At 46.9% G+C, this 23,594-nt stretch overlaps 1 protein-coding gene across 2 annotated transcripts in view; it reads right to left on the bottom strand.

The window, feature by feature from the left end:
- The window catches only part of SLC45A3 (solute carrier family 45 member 3), a 45,670-nt gene that overhangs the window by 5,430 nt on the left and 16,646 nt on the right, over window positions 1-23,594 (bottom strand). The window contains exons 1-3 of one of the 2 annotated variants that reach the window (XM_081916382.1): window positions 13,016-13,202; window positions 2,988-3,398; window positions 1,225-2,049 (exon numbers count right to left, since the gene is read on the bottom strand). In XM_081916382.1, the coding sequence (XP_081772508.1) occupies window positions 1,225-2,049; window positions 2,988-3,180 (1,018 nt within the window). In that variant the 5' untranslated portion in view covers window positions 3,181-3,398; window positions 13,016-13,202. Of the gene's footprint in view, window positions 1-1,224; window positions 2,050-2,987; window positions 3,399-13,015; window positions 13,203-23,594 lie in introns of those variants that run through there. The other variant, XM_081916381.1, reaches the window with a different exon arrangement.

Raw genomic sequence — 23,594 nt, 5'->3', positions numbered from 1 at the left:
TTCGTTCCGGAGGTCCGTACTTAACCTGAAACTGTTCTTAACCTGAAGCACCACTTTAGCTAATGAGGCCTCCTGCTGCTGCCATGCCGCTGGAGCATGATTTCTGTTCTCACCCTGAAGCAAAGTTCTTATTCTGAAGCACTATTTCTGGGTTAGCGGAGTCTGTAACCTGAAGCGTATGTAACCTGAAGCGTATGTAACCCGAGGTACCACTGTACTCTGATCTAGTATTACTCTGTACAAGGCACACCCACAACTCTCTTGTACAAATGAGAATGGTGTCTTTCCCCACCACCACATGGGGGGGTCATAGGATTGGTGCCAGATTTAGGGCACCGTGGACAGTTCACCGCACAAGGTGCCAAGCTGAGAGGACACAAAATTGCGAAGATCCACAACTGCAAAGATCCATTTGGAGGGCACCAAATTTTGGTTTAGCACAGGGCACCATATTGTAAAAGATTACCAAAGTTCGCTCCTGATAGGATCTTAACAAGACAGTGGTTGCAGAAAGATAGTCTCAAGTTGCATGTGGCTAGCACATCGTATGCTTTTGAGCTCTTCTCTTTCACATCACATAGACCAGGAACAGGGAACCTGTGGCCCTTCATATGTTACTGGGGCTCCAACTTCCATCAGCCCCAACTAACATGGCCAATTGCAGAGGACACCTAGAGGGCCACATATTTCCCATCCCCCAACTTTGCTCTTGTCACGCATAGAAATGACTATACAGGCCAATGAGTCTCCCAGGGTTTTTTTTGGGGGGGGGGTTAAACCTGTCTTTAGAAGTTTGGGGTGGGGAAAAGATTCCTTTATAACACAGCGGGGGAATTCAGGCTATAAGGATGATCGCTAACCCAGGGAAATTCAGCAACTGCACTGCTGAATAAGGTTTTAGAACTTGGTTTCCCAGATCTAGAGCCAACACTATCACAGGACCACACTGAAACCAGCTGGCCTCATTCCACCATCCATTCCTCTTTCCCTCCACTTCCTGCCTCCTTCCAAAAGAATCCCACGTTGAGCAAGAACCAAGAATTTGCAGTAAATAGAAAGGGTAACTTTATGAAAGTCTGCTTTTCTTGCATAAGTTATCAGAGGTAAGAGAAAGAGTTTTCCTGTTGCATAATTCAAAGGGTCTAGGACTAGGTACTGAAAGTTGCTGTATTGGAAGGACATAAGCATAAAACATTGACCCCCCCCCCCAAGAAATCAAATTACCTTCATCATAGTGTCGCCTGGCTTCTGTGCCTGGCTCAGCTCTGGGAACTCCCTGATACAGTCCTTCCCCAACAAAGTCCGTGTAGAACAGCATGAAGGTCATGAGGGCCATCCAGCTGCACAACTCGGCCACAAAAAGTTGCCGGATGACCTTGGGGATGCGGCAGCAGACTCCGTGCAGGCGTGGGGCTAAGGCGCAAAGGCTCCTGAAGGCCTGGACCAGATGCCTGGTCCTCAGAAAGTTCTTTGGAAGACAGCAAGAGCAGCAGGCCAGAGGCGGGGACTTGGAGGAATCCTTCATTGCAGGGCCTGCCAGCACTTCTACCTGAGCTACCACTTCCTCCGTGACAAAGGCAGTGGCCAAGACGCAGCTGAGGAAGATGATGGTGAGGAGGCTGAAGAGGCACTCCTCCTGCCTCCCCAGGTAAGGAGCCAGGAAGCTACTGTCCCAGTCAATTGCCGGCAGCAGGTACCCAATGCAGCCTCCCAGGCTAACCATGAAAGAGTACATAGCGAAGGCCTGCCGGCAGTTGTCGGGCTCCTTGAAGAGATCGGAGAGGAGAGCCTCCAGAGGGGTGAAGCAGACTTGGCCACAGAAGTCAAGCAGGCCAATGCCCGTTATAAGGAAGGCGATCTCCAGGGATCGGGTATCCAAGGCAATGAGGCTGGCCAGTCGTTGTGCATGAGGGATGATCAGAAGGCTCAGTAAAACTCCCAGACACAGGACCCAGATGAAAGGGCGGCGGCGGCCATAGCTGCTATGCCATTGGTCGCTGGCGGAACCGATGAGTGGCACAAACACTAGGCCCAGAACTGGCCCAATCCCTGGAATTAAGGGGAGGAAAAGAACATCGTTTCATCAGGCGGAAGAAGTTGACAAGATAGTCACTCTGCAGGCCCATGAGATCACTCACATAATCTGGGGAGAGACTCAGTCAAACTTTGGCCTGGAAAAGGAGGGCTCCAACCTCCCCCCCACCCCCAGCCATGAGGCTCACTGGGTGACTTAGGGCCAGTCACTGTCACAACATAAAAACATAGCATTAAAAAAAACAAACCTGCAGGAAGAGATGCACAGCCACTTTGCTGCTCCCTGATTTATTTTTTAGTCTTGTACCTCTTGTACCACCCAAACCAGACTAAACCTTGGCTACTGCTCATAGTTAGTGGCTTACCATGACATGCAAACTAGGCCTCAAGTTTCACTAAGTGGGCATGCATTACAGTGTGCCCCATATCTAGAGATTCCATTTCACTACAGATAAAGCCCCAGTTTCCAGTGCACAATTAAAACTGTCTTCTCTTCCCCCTGGAATTCAGACTCTTAGAAGCCCTCAGGTTTGGTATCCAAAATGAATTCACCATTACATAGCTGTTAACTTTCAGATTTAAAATAAGGGATCAGCAGCCTTGAAAATAAGGGATGAGCAGCCTTACCTGTCCTGGGAACAGTCTACAGGATATCTAACAATCTGGGATAGCAGTGGGAAGCAGCGGGAAACGGCGCTGGAATAAGGGAATTTCCCGCAAAAAGGAAGGTTGACAGCTATGTCATTCCCTGAAAACCTGTCTAGTTCTCTCTTAAACCTGCCTGGCAGTTCCTCTGGGGTCATTACCATATTGAGGCCCTCCCTGTACATACAACAATAATGGGCATGTTGCACGCATTGTACATAGAGGGACTACTGTAGACTTCTTTTCCACCACACTAGATCTCACACAGAAAATGGCCATCTAACAATAACATGAATAATGCCACCTACCCAGAACCATAGTCATGAACTTCTCCTCCACTCCCACTTCCAACAAGAGAGGTGGCACGTAAGTGATGCCGGCAGCCAGACAGACTTCCAAGCCAAAAGTCAGGGAGTTGACCAGTAATAGCTGGGCTTTGCGGTTCTGGAAGAGCATGCTGACCCAGGCCCTCTGAGCCATGCCACCGTTGCACCGCAACATCAGAGAGTTGTGCGCACCTAACACTGTTCTCCTCAGGATGATCCAGAGCAGGATTTCAGAGTCCTATGTTTTCTTTTGTGGCTCAGTAGCAAAAGGTCTGCAGCCATGTTATAGCCAGCAGTGGACAACTTCTAAAACGTTGCCTGCTGGTAAAAATCAAGAGTTTTGGCTCAGGATGAGAAGATTAACAGCTTGGACATTTTCCAGTGCTTCACATTCTGCAGAAGGAAAGAGAGAGAGAGGGGAAAAAAACTGAGCACAACATACATCAGTAGCAAATTTTCTGAAGTGGAAACACTGCTAGATTGCTATGAAACCATAAAGCAAACTCCTCCGCTGAGTAGCTCACCCTCACTGCAACTCTTTCCCACCTTCAAAACTTGTTTTAACAGCAGCTTCTTTGTTCCTAATAAAGAATGATCTTCCTCCACATGGCTAAATCAGGGGTTGGGAATCTCTGGTTCACGGGCCTTCTCTGGCTTGGCACAGATCCCAATTTGGACACAAGGCTGTTTACCCACACACAATGCCCACCTGCCCCACACCTGATGTCATACGTGACATCCTCAGGAAAGGGGCAGGTGCAGATTCAGCTGCCAATGCACAGTCCGGAAAGAGCCTTAAATTGTGCTCCCAACTGTAAACTGGAAAGGGAGACTTTCTCTCACCACCAGTCAGTCAACTGGCTGGCCAATAGCACAGTCAGTCCTAGCTGAGTTGCTCTCGCCACCAGACACAGCAGAAAAACAGAGTTTGAAGTCAGCTCTTATCAGCTGATGGGTGCTCAGCTCAAGCTCCCTGGAATCAGCTGCACTAAGTTCCCCATGGGGAGCTCCATAGCCAGCTAATCTTTGAAGGGACTTGCACTTTGAAGTGCAAGGATCAGCTGATCTGCCATGCTTCAAAGCACCACAGGTCACTGGATGAATGGGCCACAAAATGGGAAATGCAGTCAAAGATGAGCAAATATAGAAAACGATGCACATTTGGGCAAAAGAATCCTCACAAACCAAGAATGAGATCCAGAGTTAGGATGGAGAGCTCAGCGAAAAGGTCAACTCAGTTTTCAGCTGCTATGAAAAAAGGCTTTGAAAAAGGCAAATTTCATGCTAGCAATCATTACAAAACAGATCACTGCACCGCCAGTATTATAAAGCCTTTCTACAACTCTATGGTGTGGCCACACACTGTGTACTGTGTACAGTTCCAGCCATAACATCTCAAATAAATCATTGTAAAACTGTAACAAGTGAAGAGAACAACAACTAGAATGGTGGGGTGGAGTGGGGGCTAAAACATCTCCTTTACATCCAAGTCTTTTTAGTTAAAAGAAAAAATGTGAGTAAAAGCAGACATGACCGAGGTTTATAAAATTATGTACTTCGTGCAAAAAGTGGGCAGAGAAGACTTTCTCTATCTCTCATCATACTTGGACCTGGAGGTCATCCAATGAAGTGAACTGGCAGGAAAGTCAGGACTTAAAAGAGGAAGTATAAACACAGTGTATGATTCATCTATGGAATTCACTGCTCTGGGAATGAGGTGATGGCCACTAGTTTGGTTTTAAAAGAGGAAACATCTAGTTGGCAAACATGGGAAATAAGATGCTGAACGATAGGTCTTTGGGCTGATCACAGAGAGCTGTTCTTATGTTTCAAACATGCATAAACATTAAACTCAGTAGGACAGCCTTCCAAGTACAGTATATATGGACATGATGGCACTGCAAGGGTATATAACCCTTTCTGCACCTGTTGGGGAGTAAGTCCCACTGAACTCACAGGCACTTACGTTTAAAGAAACACAGCTGCGGATGGTTGCACCAAGCCAAACTCACCACCCTCTGGCAACAGCAACGCAACTAGGGTTTTCACCCCCAGCCAGAACTCAGTTCTGGCACCACTCAAGTCAGCTCTATTGCCATCGTAAGAGAACAAAGGAGACATCCGTGTTGAGTCTCTTTTTCTAGAAAAATAGTACTGAATACAACCACCCAGAGATCAGGTAAGCACCACTGCTCCTTAAGTCTGATACAGAAGAAACACATATAGGATTGAGCTTAGCAAGTTTCCAACCTGCTGCATTTTCATTCATGAAGAATGAACTTGTTGCGGAGAGGGAAGATGTGAAGTGCCATTACTACATACCTGTACTATTGGAACAGCAGTGCTACTTAGGAATTGCTAAATAGAATATTGTGGTATATGCTGGATATTGAGTGAAATGAGTGGGAGGGGAATGATCATTAAGAGCCATGAACAAGTAAATTACAGTCATACCTCATGTTATGTTTGCTTCGTGTTATGTTCTTTCAGGTTACATCCTGCGGCGACCTGGAAGTACTGGAAAGGGTTACTTCCAGGTTTCACCACTCACGAATGCTCAGAAGCTCAAAATGACATGTGCATGTGCAGAAGTGGCAAATCGCAACCAGCACGTGCGCAGATGTGTCGCTGCAGGTTGCGCTCTTTTCATGTTGCAAACGGGCCTCCAGAATGGATCCCGTTCACAACCAGAGGTACCACTGTATGTGGAAGCAAAGGAGGCAGACTTTTCTATTTAATTTTTGCTTTTTGCTGAAGGTGCTGCTAGCAAAACCGGGGAGGGGGGAGAACTGAGGCTTCCTTCTCCTTCCAAACGGGTTTCATAAAAATAAGGCAGAAGTGTATTTAAGGGGTTGACCAAGAACCTGAGCTTCAGGTCTTTTCGATGGCCCCTGGATCCTAGACACACACACACTTTTAAAAACATTTCTATTCTTTGCTTACAGAATGGCTTTGGGCCTAAACCCGGAAAAACATATATAAATTAGCATATACAACTTTTATGCAAAGTTGGTTGCATAAACCTGTGCCCACCCCAGTCCTTTGAAGAACTAGCTGTGACACCTATTGTCCCCATTGCTGCTCCCATTCAAACTCAAAGCTTCCTCCTGAGCCCTTCTCAGCAAAGAAAACACACCAGACCTTCTTATTGGTTGTCAAAATGGGGGCACATAGCTGGACGAAACAGATGCTGTTCCATATCCTCCAATAAAACCAACCCCCTAGACTCTGATTGTAGTTAATATACTGATTAATCTGATGCCCAAATTACTGCCACTGAGCTATTTATTTGCCTTTCAAACATTTCCCCTCTCTACCAAGCAACTGCTCAGTCATGTATATAATAAGAGAGCAAAGAAGCATGCAGACAAATAAGCATACACTTCTTTTGAGAGGGAACTTTAACCCTAACCATCATGTGCCTGAAACACAATCCACCTTTGCTAAGAAACAGGTTAAGAGAAACACCAAAATACAACAGTAGGTGGCGCTACTGTCTCTAAGACATGCCTTACCTGTTGCTATAAAACTGGAAGTTTAATATCCCGTCATAATGAATCTCTTTAACACGCAGTTTATCCTTAAACCACTGTGTTTGTCTTTGATGGAGCTCTGAGGCTATTACCCACAATATGTAGGCCGCAAAGCAGTTTTCCCTTAATAAGGGGACTAAGAACAAGCAAACCTTCCACAATGAGCAAGTTTAGTCTTCTGTTACAGGCCAAAATCCAACATGCATCACATGCACTCAAATGCCCGCCCCCCCCCCAAAAAAACCCTGGGGCAAACGTATCCTACCAGCTCCTGAACCAGCATGTAAAGATCAAGGACATTTACAGTTTTTGTGCTTCTATGTCAAAATCCACCAGAGTTAGGGAGATGTGGAAGGAATACAGCTCAGTGGTAGGACATCTGCTTTGCATGCAGAAGGTCTCAGGTTCAGTCCCTGGTATCTCCAGGTAGGTCTGGGAGAAATCCCTGCCCAAAATCCTGGAGAGCTGCTGCCAGTCAGAGTAGACAGTATGGAGCGAGATGAACCAACAGTCTGGCTTATTATATGGCAGAATGTAAATAAAAATTCTACAGCCTTCTAAAAGGGTATGCTAAAAAGTGGGGGGTTTTCTGAGGTCACTTAACCACAACGTCTGAATCAGACGCATCTGGTGCCCACAGATACTCCCTTTTCTTTAGAGGAATACAGTATTCTTCCAAATTTAAGGTTTGTTCTTCCTTTCTGGACTCTTTGGGTCATTTAATAAAAGGTATAGAATTCTTAAGTGAGAAACACCATTAAAAACAGGCAGGAAACAGCCCTCTCAAGACAGCTTGAGGTAGTCCCATTTCCTAGAACGGGACACACAATGACACAGAGCCCATGTGACTTAGGAAGTATCCCTCTCTTGAGCAGACCACGGACATCTGAATGGGTTTGTTCAGGAGAATTCAACCAATGGCCAATCCCCAGCATTTGTTATCATCATGAAACCTGCCCATGTCAAATTTAATGTCATTACAGAGGAGGCAGGTTTAGTCGTTGTCTGAGGACTATCCCTGCCTCTGGGTCTGGTCCTGACCGGATGAATACTAGAATCAGCAAGGGATACCCACATGACCTGAAAGTGTTGCTGTGCAATGCCAGGTCAATGATTCATAAGACCACTGCCATCCATGACTTGATCATGGATGGAGGACTTGACCTGGCATGTGTAACAGAGACTTGGTTGGATGAAGCAGATGGGCCTGTCCTTGCCGCTGCTTGTCCACCAGGTTTCTCTTACGCACAGCAACCCAGGTCATGTGGGCGGGGAGGGGGGGTTGCAGTGATTTTTAAGAAGTCATTAGTTTGCACCAGGCGTCCTATTGGGAAGACCCAGTTTTCTGAGTGCATGTTCTGGAAATTGGGCAATAGGGGCAGTACAGGATTCCTTTTGGTGTACCGACCTCCCCGCTGCACCAAGGATTCCCTGCCCGAGCTGCTTCAGGTCGTGGCGGATGTTCTCCTGGAGACACCTAGCTTGGTCGTCCTAGGGGATTTTAACATCCATGCCGACACGACCTTACAAGGGGCCGCTCGGGACTTCATGGAAAGCATGGCCTCCATGGGGCTGTCCCTGAATAAGTCTGGCCCAACCCATAGCCGCGGACATGCCTTGGACCTGGTGTTTACCTCTACGGATGTTGGTGATCTGACACTAAGTAAAAGTGAAACGAAAGAAGTGCCATGGTCAGACCACTTCCTGGTGCAACTAGACTTCTCTGCGACCCATCCCCTCTGCAGGGAGGTGGGACCGATTCGGATGGTCCGCCCCCGCCACTTAATGGATCCAAATGGTTTCCAGAGAGTGGTAGGGGATGCTTTATCCCATGTTGATGGCCTTTCAGCCGATTCCCTGGTGGCCCGCTGGAATGTGGAGTTAACCAGGGCTATTGACTGTTTGGCTCCGAAGCGCCCTCTCCGATTGCATGAAGCCCGGAGAGCCCCGTGGTTTTCCACAGATCTGAGGGCAATGAAACAATCGTTGAGACGGCTAGAGCGCCGGTGGCGGATAACTCATTCTGAATCTGACCGGACACGGGTTAGAGCTCAACGTCGAGCCTACCAAGTGGCGATAGCGACGGCGAAGAAGACTTTCTTCACCGCCTCTATTGCATCTGCAGAAAACAGCAGCAGGAGACTCTTTCAGGTGGTTCACAATTTAGCGGAACCACCTGTAACATCGGGGCCCAGTACGGGCCACATGTTCTCCTGCAATGATTTTGCAAATTTTTTTGCAGATAAAATCGCTCAGATTCGGGAAGAAGTAGACTCCACCGTGGGAGCAGGGCCGGGGCGGGAGAGTGCTAGAGTCCTGTCTGGTCACGTTGTGTGGGATCAATTTCAATCTGTTACCTCCGAGGATGTGGACAGGCTGCTTGGACGAGTGAAGCCAACCACCTGTCTCCTGGATCCTTGCCCATCCTGGCTTATAAAAGCTAGCCGGGAAGGACTGGGCGATGGGCTTCGTGGGGTGGTGAATGCTTCCCTCCGTGAGGGAGCCTTCCCAGACCCGCTGAAAGAGGCGGTTATCAAACCGCTTCTTAAAAAACCATCTTTAGATGCGGCCACGATGGCCAATTATCGCCCAGTCTCAAACCTTCCATTCTTGGGCAAGGTGATTGAGCGAGTGGTTGCTGAACAACTCCAGGCACGCCTGGAAGAAGCAGACCATTTGGATCCCTTCCAGTCGGGATTCAGGCCTCATCATGGGACTGAAACTGCCTTGGTCGCACTGGTTGATGATCTCCGGCGGGCTAGGGACAAAGGTGAGAGCTGTTTCCTAGTTCTGCTGGATCTCTCAGCGGCGTTTGATACCATCGACCATGACATCCTTCTGGACCGTCTTGAGGGGCTGGGAGCTGGGGGCACTGTCATACAGTGGTTCCGCTCCTTCCTCCTGGACCGTGTTCAGAAAGTGGTGGTGGGGGATGAGTGTTCAGACCCCTGGCCGCTCACTTGTGGGGTGCCTCAGGGTTCTGTCCTCTCCCCCATGCTTTTCAACATCTACATGCAGCCGCTGGGAGGGATCATCAGGAGGTTTGGGCTGGGTGTTCATCAGTATGCAGATGATACCCAGCTCTACCTCTCTTTTAAATCAGAACCAGTGAAGGCGGTAAAGGTCCTGTGTGAGTGTCTGGAAGCGGTTGGAGGATGGATGGCGGCTAACAGATTGAGGTTGAATCCTGACAAGACAGAAGTACTGTTTTTGGGGGACAGGAGGCGGGCAGGTGTGGAGGATTCCCTGGTCCTGAATGGGGTAACTGTGCCCCTGAAGGACCAGGTGCGCAGCCTGGGAGTCATTTTGGACTCACAGCTGTCCATGGAGGCACAGGTCAAATCTGTATCCAGGGCAGCTGTTTACCAGCTCCATCTGGTACGTAGGCTGAGACCCTATCTGCCTGCGGACTGTCTTGCCAGAGTGGTACATGCTCTGGTTATCTCCCGCTTGGACTACTGCAATGCGCTCTACGTGGGGCTACCTTTGAAGGTGACCCGGAAACTACAACTAATCCAGAATGCGGCAGCTAGACTGGTGACTGGGAGCGGCCGCCGAGACCATATAACACCGGTCTTGAAAGACCTACATTGGCTCCCAGTACGTTTCCGAGCACAATTCAAAGTGTTGGTGCTGACCTTTAAAGCCCTAAATGGCCTCGGTCCAGTATATCTGAAGGAGCGTCTCCTCCCCCATCGTTCTGCCCGGACACTGAGGTCCAGCTCCGAGGGCCTTCTGGCGGTTCCCTCCCTGCGAGAGGCCAAGTTGCAGGGAACCAGGCAGAGGGCCTTCTCGGTGGTGGCGCCCGCCCTGTGGAATGCCCTCCCACCGGATGTCAAGGCGATGGACAACTACCTGACATTCAGAAGACATCTGAAGGCAGCCCTGTTCAGGGAAGTTTTTAATATGTGACATTTTAGTGTATTTTTCATTTCTGTTGGAGGCCGCCCAGAGTGGCTGGGGAAACCCGGCCAGATGGGCGGGGTACAAATAATAAATTATTATTATTATTATTATTATTATTATTATTATTATTATTATTATTATTATTATTATTATAATAAAGTATTTTAAAAGCCTTTCAGGAGAAGTATCCTCACGGGCTCATCACAGTGATGTTCAGTTTAAAAGTCAAATGATAAACTTCTCAAACAGGCATAAGCAAACTTGGTCCTCCAGATGTTTTGGGACTACAATTCCCATCATCCCTGACCACTGGTTCTGTTAGCTAGAGATCATGGGAGTTGTAGTCCCAAAACATCTGGAGGGCCGAGTTTGCCTATGCCTGTTCTAAAACAAAATTTAAAAGGGGGAGGGACCAAGATACTGTACACCGCAAACATTCGGGGTTTGGGAAGCAGTTAATGGGAAAAGTGCCTGAATTTTTCAAGTGTTAAAATATGAAGAGTTCTGCCTTTACTGAGCTGGCCGGCGGCACCTCTCATTTGCAAGGCGTTCTCCTTGCAGACTCTCCGGAGACATTGCCACATCAAGACTTACCTATCTCAGCTGGGAAAGTGATGACAGGCCTGTCACTGAGTTACGTTCTCCAACAGCCAACCAAGGCAAACAGCTGCATGATGCACCCAGGTAATCCGCAAGGCCCACGCCTCTCTAACTTCTTCTGAGGTCATCGTATATACAGAGGAATAACCCAGAAGAAGCCAACTCCTATTAGTTAGTTAACTGCCTGAAATTTATGTGACTTTGGAGAAAGCCTGTGTGTACAACTGTATCCCAGGCACACCAACCTTTCCCCAGAGAAGCAATTATGGCCCTTAAAGGCTTTGCTTGGAGTTGAGAAGTTCATGGGGCTGTCATCTTCATTCTACACATAACCGGTGCAGACATTTTCATGCCTGACATCCTTCCCTTCTCCAAACAATTCATTCACCTCTCACCCATCTTCATGGTTTTTAATGAGACTACAGAAGAGCACATTTCCTTTGTACACTTAGGGGGTGGGAGAAACATGACCAAGGTAGAAGGAGAAGATGCACAAACCATGTAGAGCAAAACAGGGGGAAAGTTAGCGCACAGCACGTTGAAGATGGAAGCCAACTAAAGATCCTCCATCTCCTAAAGGGAGATGCTATAGACTCCCAATGGTTTTTTCTTCTTCCTCGAATATGGAAACCCATCTGTACTGTTAACTAACTGCAGAGGGGAGAGGGTTGGAATGTGGGCAGATATCATCATGCAGATGAGAGGAAGTTTCCCCAGCTTTCAAAGCTGGAAAGGATAAAACTATTTACATCCCAACTCATGTTTCTTGCAGGATCACAGGCTTGTAGAGCTGGATGAGACCAAAGGGGTCATCTAGCCCAACCCCCTGGAATGCAGGAATCTTTCACCTAATGTGGGGCTCAAACCCTTGGCCCTGAGATTAAGAGTCTCATGCTCTACCGACTACTGTCTAATAATTCTGAGTGGTGACCCACTTGGCAAGGGTCAGTTCTTCACATCTGCAAGATTTACTCAGTCGGCAAATGAACCCACCCATCCACATACCCCCCCCTCCATGCATATTATAAAGGACACCATTTTGCTAATTACATTGTTGATTAGGATGGTTAGATGGAGCACTGGTATGAGATTACTTCCCCCACACAGTCATAAGCGCTTTGAATTCATCAGTCCTATATGATTCAACTGAAGATGAAAGCAAGGACTGTGATGAAGGATGTGTTGAGAACTTTTGATCTTACGCATTAACTAAGTCCTGTTAAGTTCTCTTAACAAGTTCCCCAGATGACAGGGATGGTTAGAGGACACACATCTGAGATACTGTAGCACACTGATTCATATAGTACTTGTTGGGGAAACTGTGGTAAAGCCTGAACTAGACAATCTTCTAGGTCTTTTGCAGTTCCCTCACCAAGATCAATAGCATAGCTCAGTCGGTAGAGCATGTGACTCTTAATCTCAGAGTCCTGGGTCCGAGCCCCACATTGGGCAAAAGATTTCTGCATTGCAGGGGGCTGGACCAGATGACAAGTCTATTATTCTGCTTCGCTTCAATACTAATCACCAGACAAGGCAAAACCTAAGATCCTGATGTTCTCTCTCACATGCAAGCCTAAATTCATACCCTTTAGCCTGGATTTATTGGCACACATTGAAAGCAAGGATGTGTTAACAGGCAGAAACCGAGAGAAATTCCTGGCTACCACATAATTCCTTTCCCCTACTATAGTAGTTTATGGGGTGGGGGGGAATGTGTCCCCAGTAGAATTTCCTGCTGCAATATTTCAATAATTATATGTCACACAACCGTCAAGGTTTGGATGTGAAATTCTGCTTCTCTCAAAACATTTGCCTCTCTCTTCACGGAGGGGGAGGGAGATCAGAAGAATTAACAGGATGAAGCAGGAAAACACAGCACACAGTCAAGAAAGCAACAAGATCATGCTATTCCAGCCTCCAAAAAACTTCTGAAAAACCACCACTTATCTCTAACACGAAGAACAAACTCACCCGATTCTCTTCTGAGGCTGCGGGGCAACAGGTGAGCTCCCAGCACATTGGTTTCATCCCCTCAGACAAAGCTTCTTCAACAAAGTGAGCCTGACCCAGACACAAGAGAGAGCACCACTCTAAGAGGTAGTGCATTAGTTTGCAGAAAGGAGGAGGAGTTAACCTATACTCAGCACACCTATCCTATTTGGTTTGGGAGCCCTCCCTGCCTTTTTCCCCCTCCTGTTACCGTCACCAAAGAATCGCATTGCAGGCATGAAAAGGCGATAGATCAGGATCTACTGGTAGATTTGCAGTAGATCAGCAAGGGTTTCCGGATCAGCAATGGTTTGACAATATCACCAACAAAATTGCTTTTTAAAAACAGCAATTAGTAATGCAAAACAATTCCTAAACTCGGAGTGTGCTCCAAGAAACCCTGAGCGAAATGTCTGTTGCTCGTGCCTTTTTGGTAGGCAGATCTTGGGGTTCTAGTAAAAGTTGAAGTCTGCCAAACCCTGTTTTACAGAGGGAGTGCCAGATGCAACCTTGGTGTTCCACTTACAATGTGCCCTGTGCTTCTCTTTCTGGAAATATCACTGTGCCACGGAGCAGAGGACCTTCTTTAAAAACCTTGCAGTGCTAATGACAATTTTCCCTGTCCGGAGGGCTCCTCAGTCTATCGCACTAGCATTACAGACAGTAATCCAACAGGTGAATGAAATCCCTGCATTTCATGGAAAGCAATGCTTCATTCTGCTGAATTTCTCACACAGATGTTAAAAGGGCACAAGAGCCCTACCAGGAATGGGACTGTGGGGGGCCCAGATGTGGAAAGCCCGCCTTGACAGCACAGTTTACTGTGAGCACTGTCTTCAGAACAGAAGAGTTAAGACTGAAGTGGGATGCAAGATCATCCGCAGAGAACCGACATGGAATAAAAACTATGCCCCACTTAGGAACTCCATGAGCAGCTCACCCAGTACGATGTCACTGACTCAAAGCCCCTATATAGGAACTGGTCTGCTTATCCCTGTTTTCATCCAAGTTTCATAGATGCCAAGAGATCTGGCTGCTACGCCAAGTTAAGGCTTTGGTCTGGGACCGTTTGAATTAGGACAGAACTAAAAAGGAAGAACTACCCAAGGGAGAACCAATGTTGTGCTGTTCCTAACACAACTGTGGCTTATTTTCGAAACGCTAATTTTTACTGCAGTTTCAGGTGCAAACTTAGCATGGAGAACAAGCAGCATGACCTGGGCATTGCCCCGCATCATTAAATGAATGGGGTGGAGCTGTCCCAGGTTATTTCTCAGTTGTATGGAAAAACTGTGGCGGAAGGATGGAAACTGTTAGGATAATTTGATACTCTGCATTTGGCAGGTGCCAGTTTGGCTACAAATAATAGTCCCTGTGGAGAACAAGCATATATTATAAACCACTGATCTCCACCACAACAGGTTTGCTGGCAGACAGGATCTGTAGGCATACAGTCAAATGAGATGCTATATAGGGGAAGAGTCCCAGCCACAGAGGTACATTTGGAGCCCACCACGCTGAAAATAAAGCAGTGGTCCCATCACTGTAATGAAGCTGTCCTGTTCACACCTTTGCTGGCCACATGCCCACCTACCCCTCTCCAGAAACTCTGCGTCAAAGACCCGGGAAGGACTGTAGCCCCTAAGCAGAGGACATGCAAAAGTTCCCAAATTCAATCTGCTGCATCTCCTTATCTGGAGCCTTGAAGAGCCACTGCCAATCAATGCACAATTGACAATGCTGAGCTAAATGGACCATTAGTCTGGCTTGGTATATGTTCCTATTTGGAGAGGCAGTGTGGTGTAGTGGTTAGTGTGTTGGACAACAACCAGGAAGACCTGTAGCTGAATCCCAACCCAACTGGAAAGGGGCTCCTATGGGAAGCTGCCACTCAGTAAATGACTTGTATTCACCCACGGACAGTAAGCATTCCTGGCAAAGAGTGTATCGCGATATTCTGTATACTAACTAGCCCAGCTTACTAAATAGATGATAAATTTAATGATACAATGAAAACTAACTTCCACACTCAAACTCTCTCTAAGTAAATAGATGCAATTTGTCCCAGTGTGTTTAATCCCCTCCAAGATTTCCATTTATATAAAAAAAACCCACGGTCAGATGTTATCTTGCTACTTTAAATGCATATTCTGTTAAACTGTGAATTATGAACACATCCGTAGTAAACCATCTGCTCTTTGCATTTTTCTTATGCAACATGCAGTTTTATTAATAAAAAAAATAAGCAACTGCCTTCCATGAAAGCAGTATAGTCACTGGTGTCTAAACAGGTCAGGCAGAGAACTCAGACGGGTCTGCTTTCTCCCTCCCATGGGAGAAAAGATTATACACAGTACAGTATACACAAGCCCTACCGATGAAAAATGAACTACATTTCCCCCCAAGAAACAACAGAACAACTCGTCAGAACTTCCTCACCTGGAAACCAGGTAAGTGGGCTGGGCCTCAACTTGATTTAAAGGGGGAAAGCTAGACAAAGGGAAGGTTTAAAAGCACAGCTTGGGAGGACAGCACAGTTCTGATAATGGCCAGGCAATCAAACAAGCCTGGATGTTTAGCATTCCTGCAGCTTCAGGACAACTCTCCTCCTAGTCGTGGAAAACAGCTCTTTTTCTTCATGGATGTGCAAACTGGACAACAGTGACAGAGCAAAAAAGATAGTGAGGATTCTACAGCAGTTGCCAAGCCCAGATAAAACACTTCCCCATTTAGATACACACACACACAACTTTCCAGCTTCCAGTCACAAGTGTTTTTTAAGAAAATGCTATTGGGCAGGGACAAAATCATTCAAAATTCAGAAAATCCTTCCAAGAGGAGTTACTCTCACCGAAAAAGAATAGGATTTAACACTGTGCTAGTATCCAACTGTATTGTAACATCAAATATGCACTTTATTCCTTTATCATTTACAGCATCTGTTGAGAACTGGAACTTTTTAAAGTATCTGTATGCTGCTTTTTCACTTTGCTGTCTCTTCAAGGTGGCTCACAATAATGGGATTCATAAACCTTCACTCTATATCTGAAGTTCAGAGGTGAGTGTACCCCAAATCATCATCATCATGTACCCCAAATGGCACCATCTACACACAAGGAAAGTCTTCAGAAAAATATATTGGGGGGGGGGGAGGAATGACACACCTAAAACAGTCCAATGTATACAAAGCATGCTCAGTGATCAAAGATTGCTGGGTGGCGTAGTGATTAGAGTGTTGGACTAGGACCTGGAAGAGCAGGGTTCGAATCCCCACTCAACCATGAAGCTCCCTGCCTCCCGCTGCTGCCATGCTACTGGTTTGGCTTAGTAATGTGCATGAACCCAGGCAGGCTCATGGTTTGTCTCCTTCCAAATAAATCATGAATTGTAAACTAAGAACAAGCTTTGGCTACAGTGCATGGTTTGTTTGGAGTGAAACAATCCACAAGCTCAAGTTCTCTCAGTAGCAGGGAAACAGCAGAAGAGGGGCAAAGCAGCGGCTTTTTAATTATTATTGTGCACCAGCACATTTGTTCATTCATGCTAAGGCATAGTTTGGCTTAGGGATGCGGGTGGCGCTGTGGGTTAAACCACAGAGCCTAGGGCTTGCCGGATCAGAAGGTCGGTGGTTCGAATCTCTGCGACAGGGTGAGTTCCCGTTGCTCGGTCCCTGCTCCTGCCAACCTAGCAGTTCGAAAGCATGTCAAACTGCAAGTAGATAAATAAGTACCGCTCCGTCGGGAAGGTAAATGATGTTTCCATGCGCTGCTCTGGTTTGCCAGAAGCGGCTTAGTCATGCTGGCCACATGACCTGGAAGCTGTACGTCGGCTCCCTCAGCCCATAGAGCGAGATGAGCGCCACAACCCCAGAGTCGGTCATGACTGGACCAAATGGTCAGGGGTCCCTTTACCTTTATGCTTACCAGGAGATGCTAAAGGTTGAACCTGGGGCCTTTGCATGAAAAGCAGATGCTCTACCATTGAGGTACAAACCCTTCCCCTAAGTTGTCTTCTTTTAGCTAACCATAATTATGACTAACCACAGTCATAATTCAGACATAATGTTTACCTCCATTTAAGGAGCGCAGCTCACCGTGGCTTGTCTCCGGTCATGATAAACCATGGTTTTATCATTAGTCCAAACAAGCTGCTTGTTAGTAGCACGTTTATGAAGTCTGTACTCCACAACTAGGCAAAATCTGAACCAATATTAATGGAGTAAAGGCAGGGCATCAGTGCAAATTTTGAAACATATATGCCAGCGCAAAGTACAGCAATTCCCTCAGGGCAGCTGTGTTAAATTAAATTCTGGCATCTCTTTCGGGTATTTTTATGAGTACGAAATTGGACTAAATTTGGTTTTTAAAATTAAAATAAAACATTGCGAGACATAAATGTGTGAAATTGTGTGACTTGGCAACTACACACAGCTTTCTTTTTTTAAAAAAAGATAGATTTAAAAAGTGCTAGCCATGATCCAAATCTGCCCCCCCCCCCCACATGGAAAGCAGGAGGGCACAAAGGCCAGACCTGTGAAGGACAGAAAACTGGAGCCAACGGGGTGGCAAGTGATGGGCCAAAAGCAAATGGGCACTGCAGCAAATCCTCTCCTCCTCCCCACCTATGTTCTGCTCATACTCTCCAATGCTCACACAGGTTCCTTCAGCTACTGATCTACTACTAGTGCAGCATTTTCCAACCTTCCAAATGTTTTGCACTGCAACTCCCATCAGCCTCAGCCAGCTGGCTCGGGGCTGATGGGAGCTGTAGTCGAAAACATCTGGAGGTTACCAGGTTGGCAAAGGCTGAACTAGGGGCATTATACTGTGACTGGTTTCTTTTTAAAATAGTTAATTATAGTTGATGGAATAATTTACCCCCAAAAAAGAAAAAGAGAGAGAAGGGTGTTTTAGTACAATCTTAACAGAGGCATTCTTTCTTCTCTCTCTTCACGGACACATTCACACCTCTTCTAACACGGTGCCTGCCACAATACATGCATTCATCATGTAAAAACATGCTCCTTTCCCATTCAAAAGTTCACTGTTATATATAGATTTAAAAGCCAACAAGAACACATGTAATTAATTGACTAGTACTCCTTTATTTGGGTAGCAGTCCAATAAGCTTATACATGCTGGATCTCAATCATGAATGGAGGGGGGCAGTTGTTATATGGTCAGTCTCTTTCCTTTCCAGTCTCTGGCCTGGAATTCAATTTCCCCCCAGCCTTGTCCCTGATCTCTAGCCCAGACTGTCGCTCTTGACTAGAATATGGCTCGCGTGCAGAGCTATTTGTTTACATTTAAGGCCAATGTACTGTACCAGAAAATCTGGAACCAACTGGCTGAATATGAAATACACCATGGCGTAATTCTGGCTATTTTGTATGTTGGAATGGAACTCACCTGACCCCTTTCCCCACCCCCACTTCCTAAAATGTGTTCTGTAGCAGAGAAGGGATGGAAGCACAGTTGTAATTTATTTCATTTCATCTCCCTGAATTAGCTCCAGGTTTCCGGTGAGCTGAGGCCTCGATTACATTACTGGCCCTATACCAGGCAGCAAGGCTAATGACATGCTGCTGGAAATCCCTTATTATCCAAAGCGGAAGGCAGAAACATAGGTTTGAATATAGAAGCTTCCCTGGATACAAATGCAAAGAACCAAGAAACCTCGCAATCTGGAAATGTAGAGTCTCCTCTCTAAGATTTACGAATCAGCATTCGGTTGCCAAATGAAAGCATTTATCAGTTCTTCCGTGAGAATTTAACTTAAGGTTCTGTACACAAGTGGACCTTAAAATGCACATGGGTCGTTGTTTCACAGTGTGCTTTTTCACAAAGCCGTTTGCAAGTGTACACACCTTTGCGCAATAACGTCTTCTAAAGTGGCAGCTACTATCTGTGTATACAGGTGGGGATGTGTATACAGTGTACAGTATACACTCACAGGTTAATGTGCTGCCTCCTATTCTGCCTTTATTCATGGTCAAGTTATACATGGCAATGGGGAATAGAACAGCCCAGTGGTTTTCAACCAGGGAGCTACGGCACACTGGGGTGCCTTGAAGGATGGTCAGGGATGCCATGGGCAACACTGGCCTCAGTCCCCATTTCCTTCCCTCCCTTCCTGTGATGCCCTCTCACATCTCTGTCTCCCAAAGGCTTGCACAGCTGTTAGTTGCAGCAGCCCTGGCTACAAGTTCCCCAAGCAAATTGTGCCTCTAGGTTTGGCCAGGGGGTGCTGGTTACCAGAAGCTGAGGCGGCCTTGGGGTCAGCAAGCAAACAGGTGAGGGAGCCCAGCCAGCCAGTCTGCCAGCCCTTGCTGTTGGAAATGGACAGACAAATCTCAGGCCCTTGTGGGGCAGTGTGAGGAGGTACCTCTCTTTGGGGCAGGGGCAGCAGCAGCGGCTGCCCAGAGGACTCCCAAGGACAGGGGAGAGGAAGCTGAGGGAACACTCCACAAGGGAGGGTGTTCGAAAAAGGGTGAGAGGCTGCCAGCTCTGCAGGCAAGAGGTGACATAACTGGGCTCCTGAGCCCCACAGGAGTGCCGCAGAAAGAATGTAGTTGGTCAAGGGAGCTGTGGACTCAAAAAGGTTTAAAACCCCTGGCATGGCCTGTTCCAATAGGAAGTGATCTGAAAGTGTTCTCTGTGTACACATGTATGCAGCAAGCATTTGAGAAGTACATTCTTGGCACAAAATGGATTATACCTGTTCCAGGAGAATGAGCTTTAGATTGAGATATTAGATTGGCAAATAGTGCGAGACAGGGATGCTATGGGGATGGTATCCCATGTATAGCAACCCCAAAAGACACCTGCATCCAGCTATGAGCACACATTTGCACACCATGCGTACACACTCTAAGGCTGCGATTCTCCCCATACTTAACTAGGAAACAAATGCCATTTGACACAGTGGGTCTCTCCTCTGTGTAAACATAAACCGTATTGTGCAGTAAATCTTAACATCTTTGCCAAGAGACAACCAACAACAACACCCACCTGTCAATTGTTTTGACTTTCCAAAATAAAAAATGGCCATTTATAGCACTGAGATTCCATTTTGATTTTCAGCAACCTACGTTCACCAGAAAGGAGGTGGGGAGTGCCAGTAACAGCCATTCGAACTATTTCTGTTTCAAAACAAGAGTTATAAATAAAATTGAACGATTAAAAGTAAGGCAAGCATTGGATGGAACATTTTGAAGCTGTTCAAACAGGAGTGAATGAGGATTTATCAGTGGGGGCACTGGGAAAAAAAAGGGAGGGGGAGAGAAAGATCTGGCTACCACCTCATTTTTCCACAGCATACCTCATCAAAAGCATTAAAGATGACCACAGCAGGAGGAGATAAAACAGGTCAGGGGGTCTGGTACTAACGTGATGGTGAATAAACAAGACCCTCCAGAAAATCAGAGGCAAAAATAACAGATTATGGTACCAGTAAGGGTTCACATGGAAGCCCACCTTTTTCTGAAACTTAGACTTCTTTCGTAAAAGGTACTAGAAGCTATGCCACAGAATAGGGTCATGTCTCAAGAGTAGCCACAAAACGTGGGGACCAAGTGGGCAGAGTGTGTATGGCACAGAGCCCTAACAGCCACAAAGCTCACTGGGTGGCCTCGAAGTCTCCATTTCTCAGCCTAACCTGTGGGGATAAAATAAAATCACCTCATACACATGCCAAATTGAATTCTGCGGAAAAAGTGCAGGACACAAGGGTGATGAGAACAGTGATGTAATGGTAGCAGGGACAGGGAGGGACACAGTTCCATCACGTATTTTACATCGGGGACAATGATGTCATCTCCTGGGGGGATATTTGTCACTCCTCTCCATGCCAAATAAATAAGCTTTTCTCAGAAAGAAACCCACCAAATAAACTACGCAGAGAAAGAGATGGCCTATGAGCATGCATGGCTAAGGGTTAAACCACTGCTTTTTTTAAAAAAAAAACCTCCAAAAGTCCCTTTACTATGAATTAATGACCAACCAAAATGCCACAAAGCTTTCAACTCTACCAAAATTTAATCAGGGCAAATATTAAGCAAAGCAGGAGTGAGTGTGTGCTTTAGGCATAAAGTCTGCATTGGCTATCCATTCATTTTTATTGTATAGTCTTAATCCCCATTGGCACCATACATTTAAAGCAATACCATCCCACATTAAAGAGTCATGACCCCCTGCAAAGGATCCTGGGAAGTGTAGTTTGTGAAGGGTGCTGACCCATTCCCTGGGACTGGTTGTTCTGCTACTCCGGGAACTGCAACTCTGTGCAGGAAACGGAGAACTGCTAACAACTCAGCGCCCGTAAGGTTTGGTCAAATGAGCAGCCAGAGTTTCCAGACACACGGGCATCAAGACAGACGGGGGCCCCACCCTCGGCCTATGCCCATAGCTCCAACATCTTGTCTGATTCCCCCCTCCTGCTTCTCCAAGTTATTATTAACAGAAGAATAAAAATGTAAATCAAACCAAGTGGGAAAAACATAAAGCAGCCCCAAACAGGTGCCCCCCCTTTAACCTCTAGGCCATGGTAGTGGGCAGGGATTAAAGCCCTGCACCACATGACCAGAGTCCTTGTATTTATATGTCAGTGTGTAAAACCCACCCTGCTGAGCAGCCTTTTCTCTGCCTGAGGCGAGGGCTTCTGCTCAGCGTCTAGTCCAAGAGACACACAAAAGGGATTAGCCAAGAGCCTCTCAGCCCTGCAGAGTAATCCATCAAATTATCCCCTTGTTGGCGTGGCTGTCCTCTTCAGAGGGGAGAGCGGGCCGGGATTGCGGGAGGGGAGGGGGGTGGCCTCTAAAGGCTTTTGAAGAAGCTGAAATTACACTTGAGCCTGAAACAGTCCACCCAGCTGCTTCCAGCCCAAGAACCACAATGGGATGGTTGTAAACAGAACCCTGAGAGACGGGAGGGAAGCAGCGAGGGAGACAGGCAGGGAGAAAAAGAGGACAGGCAGACACTGTTGAAAAGGGCAATGGCCTCCCCCCGCCAAGTGTCAAAATCCAACAGGTGGCTTCGCTCCCCTCCCTCAGCCCCTTTCTGTATCCAGTAACAGAAAACAGCAGCACTGAAAAGGAGCTGACAATATATCTTGACCCCCTCCCTACCCCTTCTTCATTTAGGGGGAAAGGGCCCACATTTCAAGGAGTTGGGTCATGTATTATGCAGCAATGCCCAAAGGCGTTTTTCCTCCCTTCTAAGCAGTGCCAAGTTCAGGGCTTCTGCATCTTCCTGGAAAGTCCCCGACTGGACCAGTTATCTCTGGGACATCCCGATCCATCCCTTGCTTAGCTGCAACCTGTATTTAAGTGACACAAACCTGTCAAGAGAGAACTCTCTGTGTGCCCCCAAAATTGCCATTGGGGGAGCTTCGCCCACAAATTCCCCACACGATGCTGGAAGATGATTTCGTTCTGTGCAAGAGGCTTTTGTTTTTCCTAAAAACACCAATAAACGAACAGCATCTAAGTTTTGCACCAAATACTTCCAGTTTCCAAGATAAGGATCAAGAAGTTGTCCAGAGAAGCAGAGCTGGCGCATGCAAGCTCTATTCGTTTCAAGAGGAATTTGAGGAGGAGAGGCCTTCTGTCGTTCCGCTCCGTGCCCACTGTGAAGATGTTTGCTTTCAAGTCTAGATTGTTTCAACCCACTTTAAAAATCTGGGCCCAATTGCAAGAACAAAGCACTTCAAAAGGTATTGTCATAAATTTGTATCCTGAGAGGTTACTTGAGAAAGTGGGGAGGGAAAATGACATTTCCTTTACTCCAACTTCCTACCAAATGTACAGATCAGTGACACATCAGACTCATGGCCAGCAGACGACTGATACATGTGGTCTGCACTGCAGATGGGTGAATTCGCAGGGGCGATTTTTGGGGCTTCACTGGGCCTTGGGCTGTCACAGCTATTATTATTTGTTATTTTTATTTAGTTGTTAGGGGCCTATTCTATGCTGCAGAGTTCCCTGGGAAGAACGACTGACTGTTAAACCACTGGGGGGGGGATAGGGGTCTCCTAACAACTCTCAGAACCTTTAACAAACCACAGCTCCCAGAATTCTTGGTGGGGAGGGGAGCCATGACTGCTTAACGTGGTACAGTATTATGGTAGTGAAATGTATAGTGTGAATGTGGCCTTAGTACATTTTTATTCCTCCTTTCCTCCAAGGAGCACCAGACTGCATACATGCCCCACCCTAATTACAGGGCTGGCCCAAGACATTTTGGCATCTGAGGCAAACCACAAAATGGTACCACTCCCAGCCCACCAGGGAAGAAGGGGGCGAGTGAACATCTACTTACCAGATGGCTGAAGTAGGAATCAAAGGCCATTGCGGGAGGAAGGGGCCTGCTCTGAATCACGCCAGGTGGGTGCAGACCCCATGCAACCCCAGAGGGCACCCCCTGGCATTTCCTCCCTAGGGGTGAGAGGAGACCAGCAGCACCTCCTATTCTCCGAGAGCCCACTGTAGAAGTGGCATGGGGGGGTGCCAAGGAGGTGGCAGATCTGGCCTCCAAAGAGCACACTGCATCCATCACACTGG

The sequence above is a fragment of the Podarcis melisellensis genome (assembly GCF_964234715.1).
Source record: "Podarcis melisellensis genome assembly, chromosome: 6".
Lineage (NCBI taxonomy): Eukaryota > Metazoa > Chordata > Lepidosauria > Squamata > Lacertidae > Podarcis > Podarcis melisellensis.
Note: the sequence above shows the minus strand (reverse complement) of the source record. Positions and strands in the feature narration are given on the sequence as shown.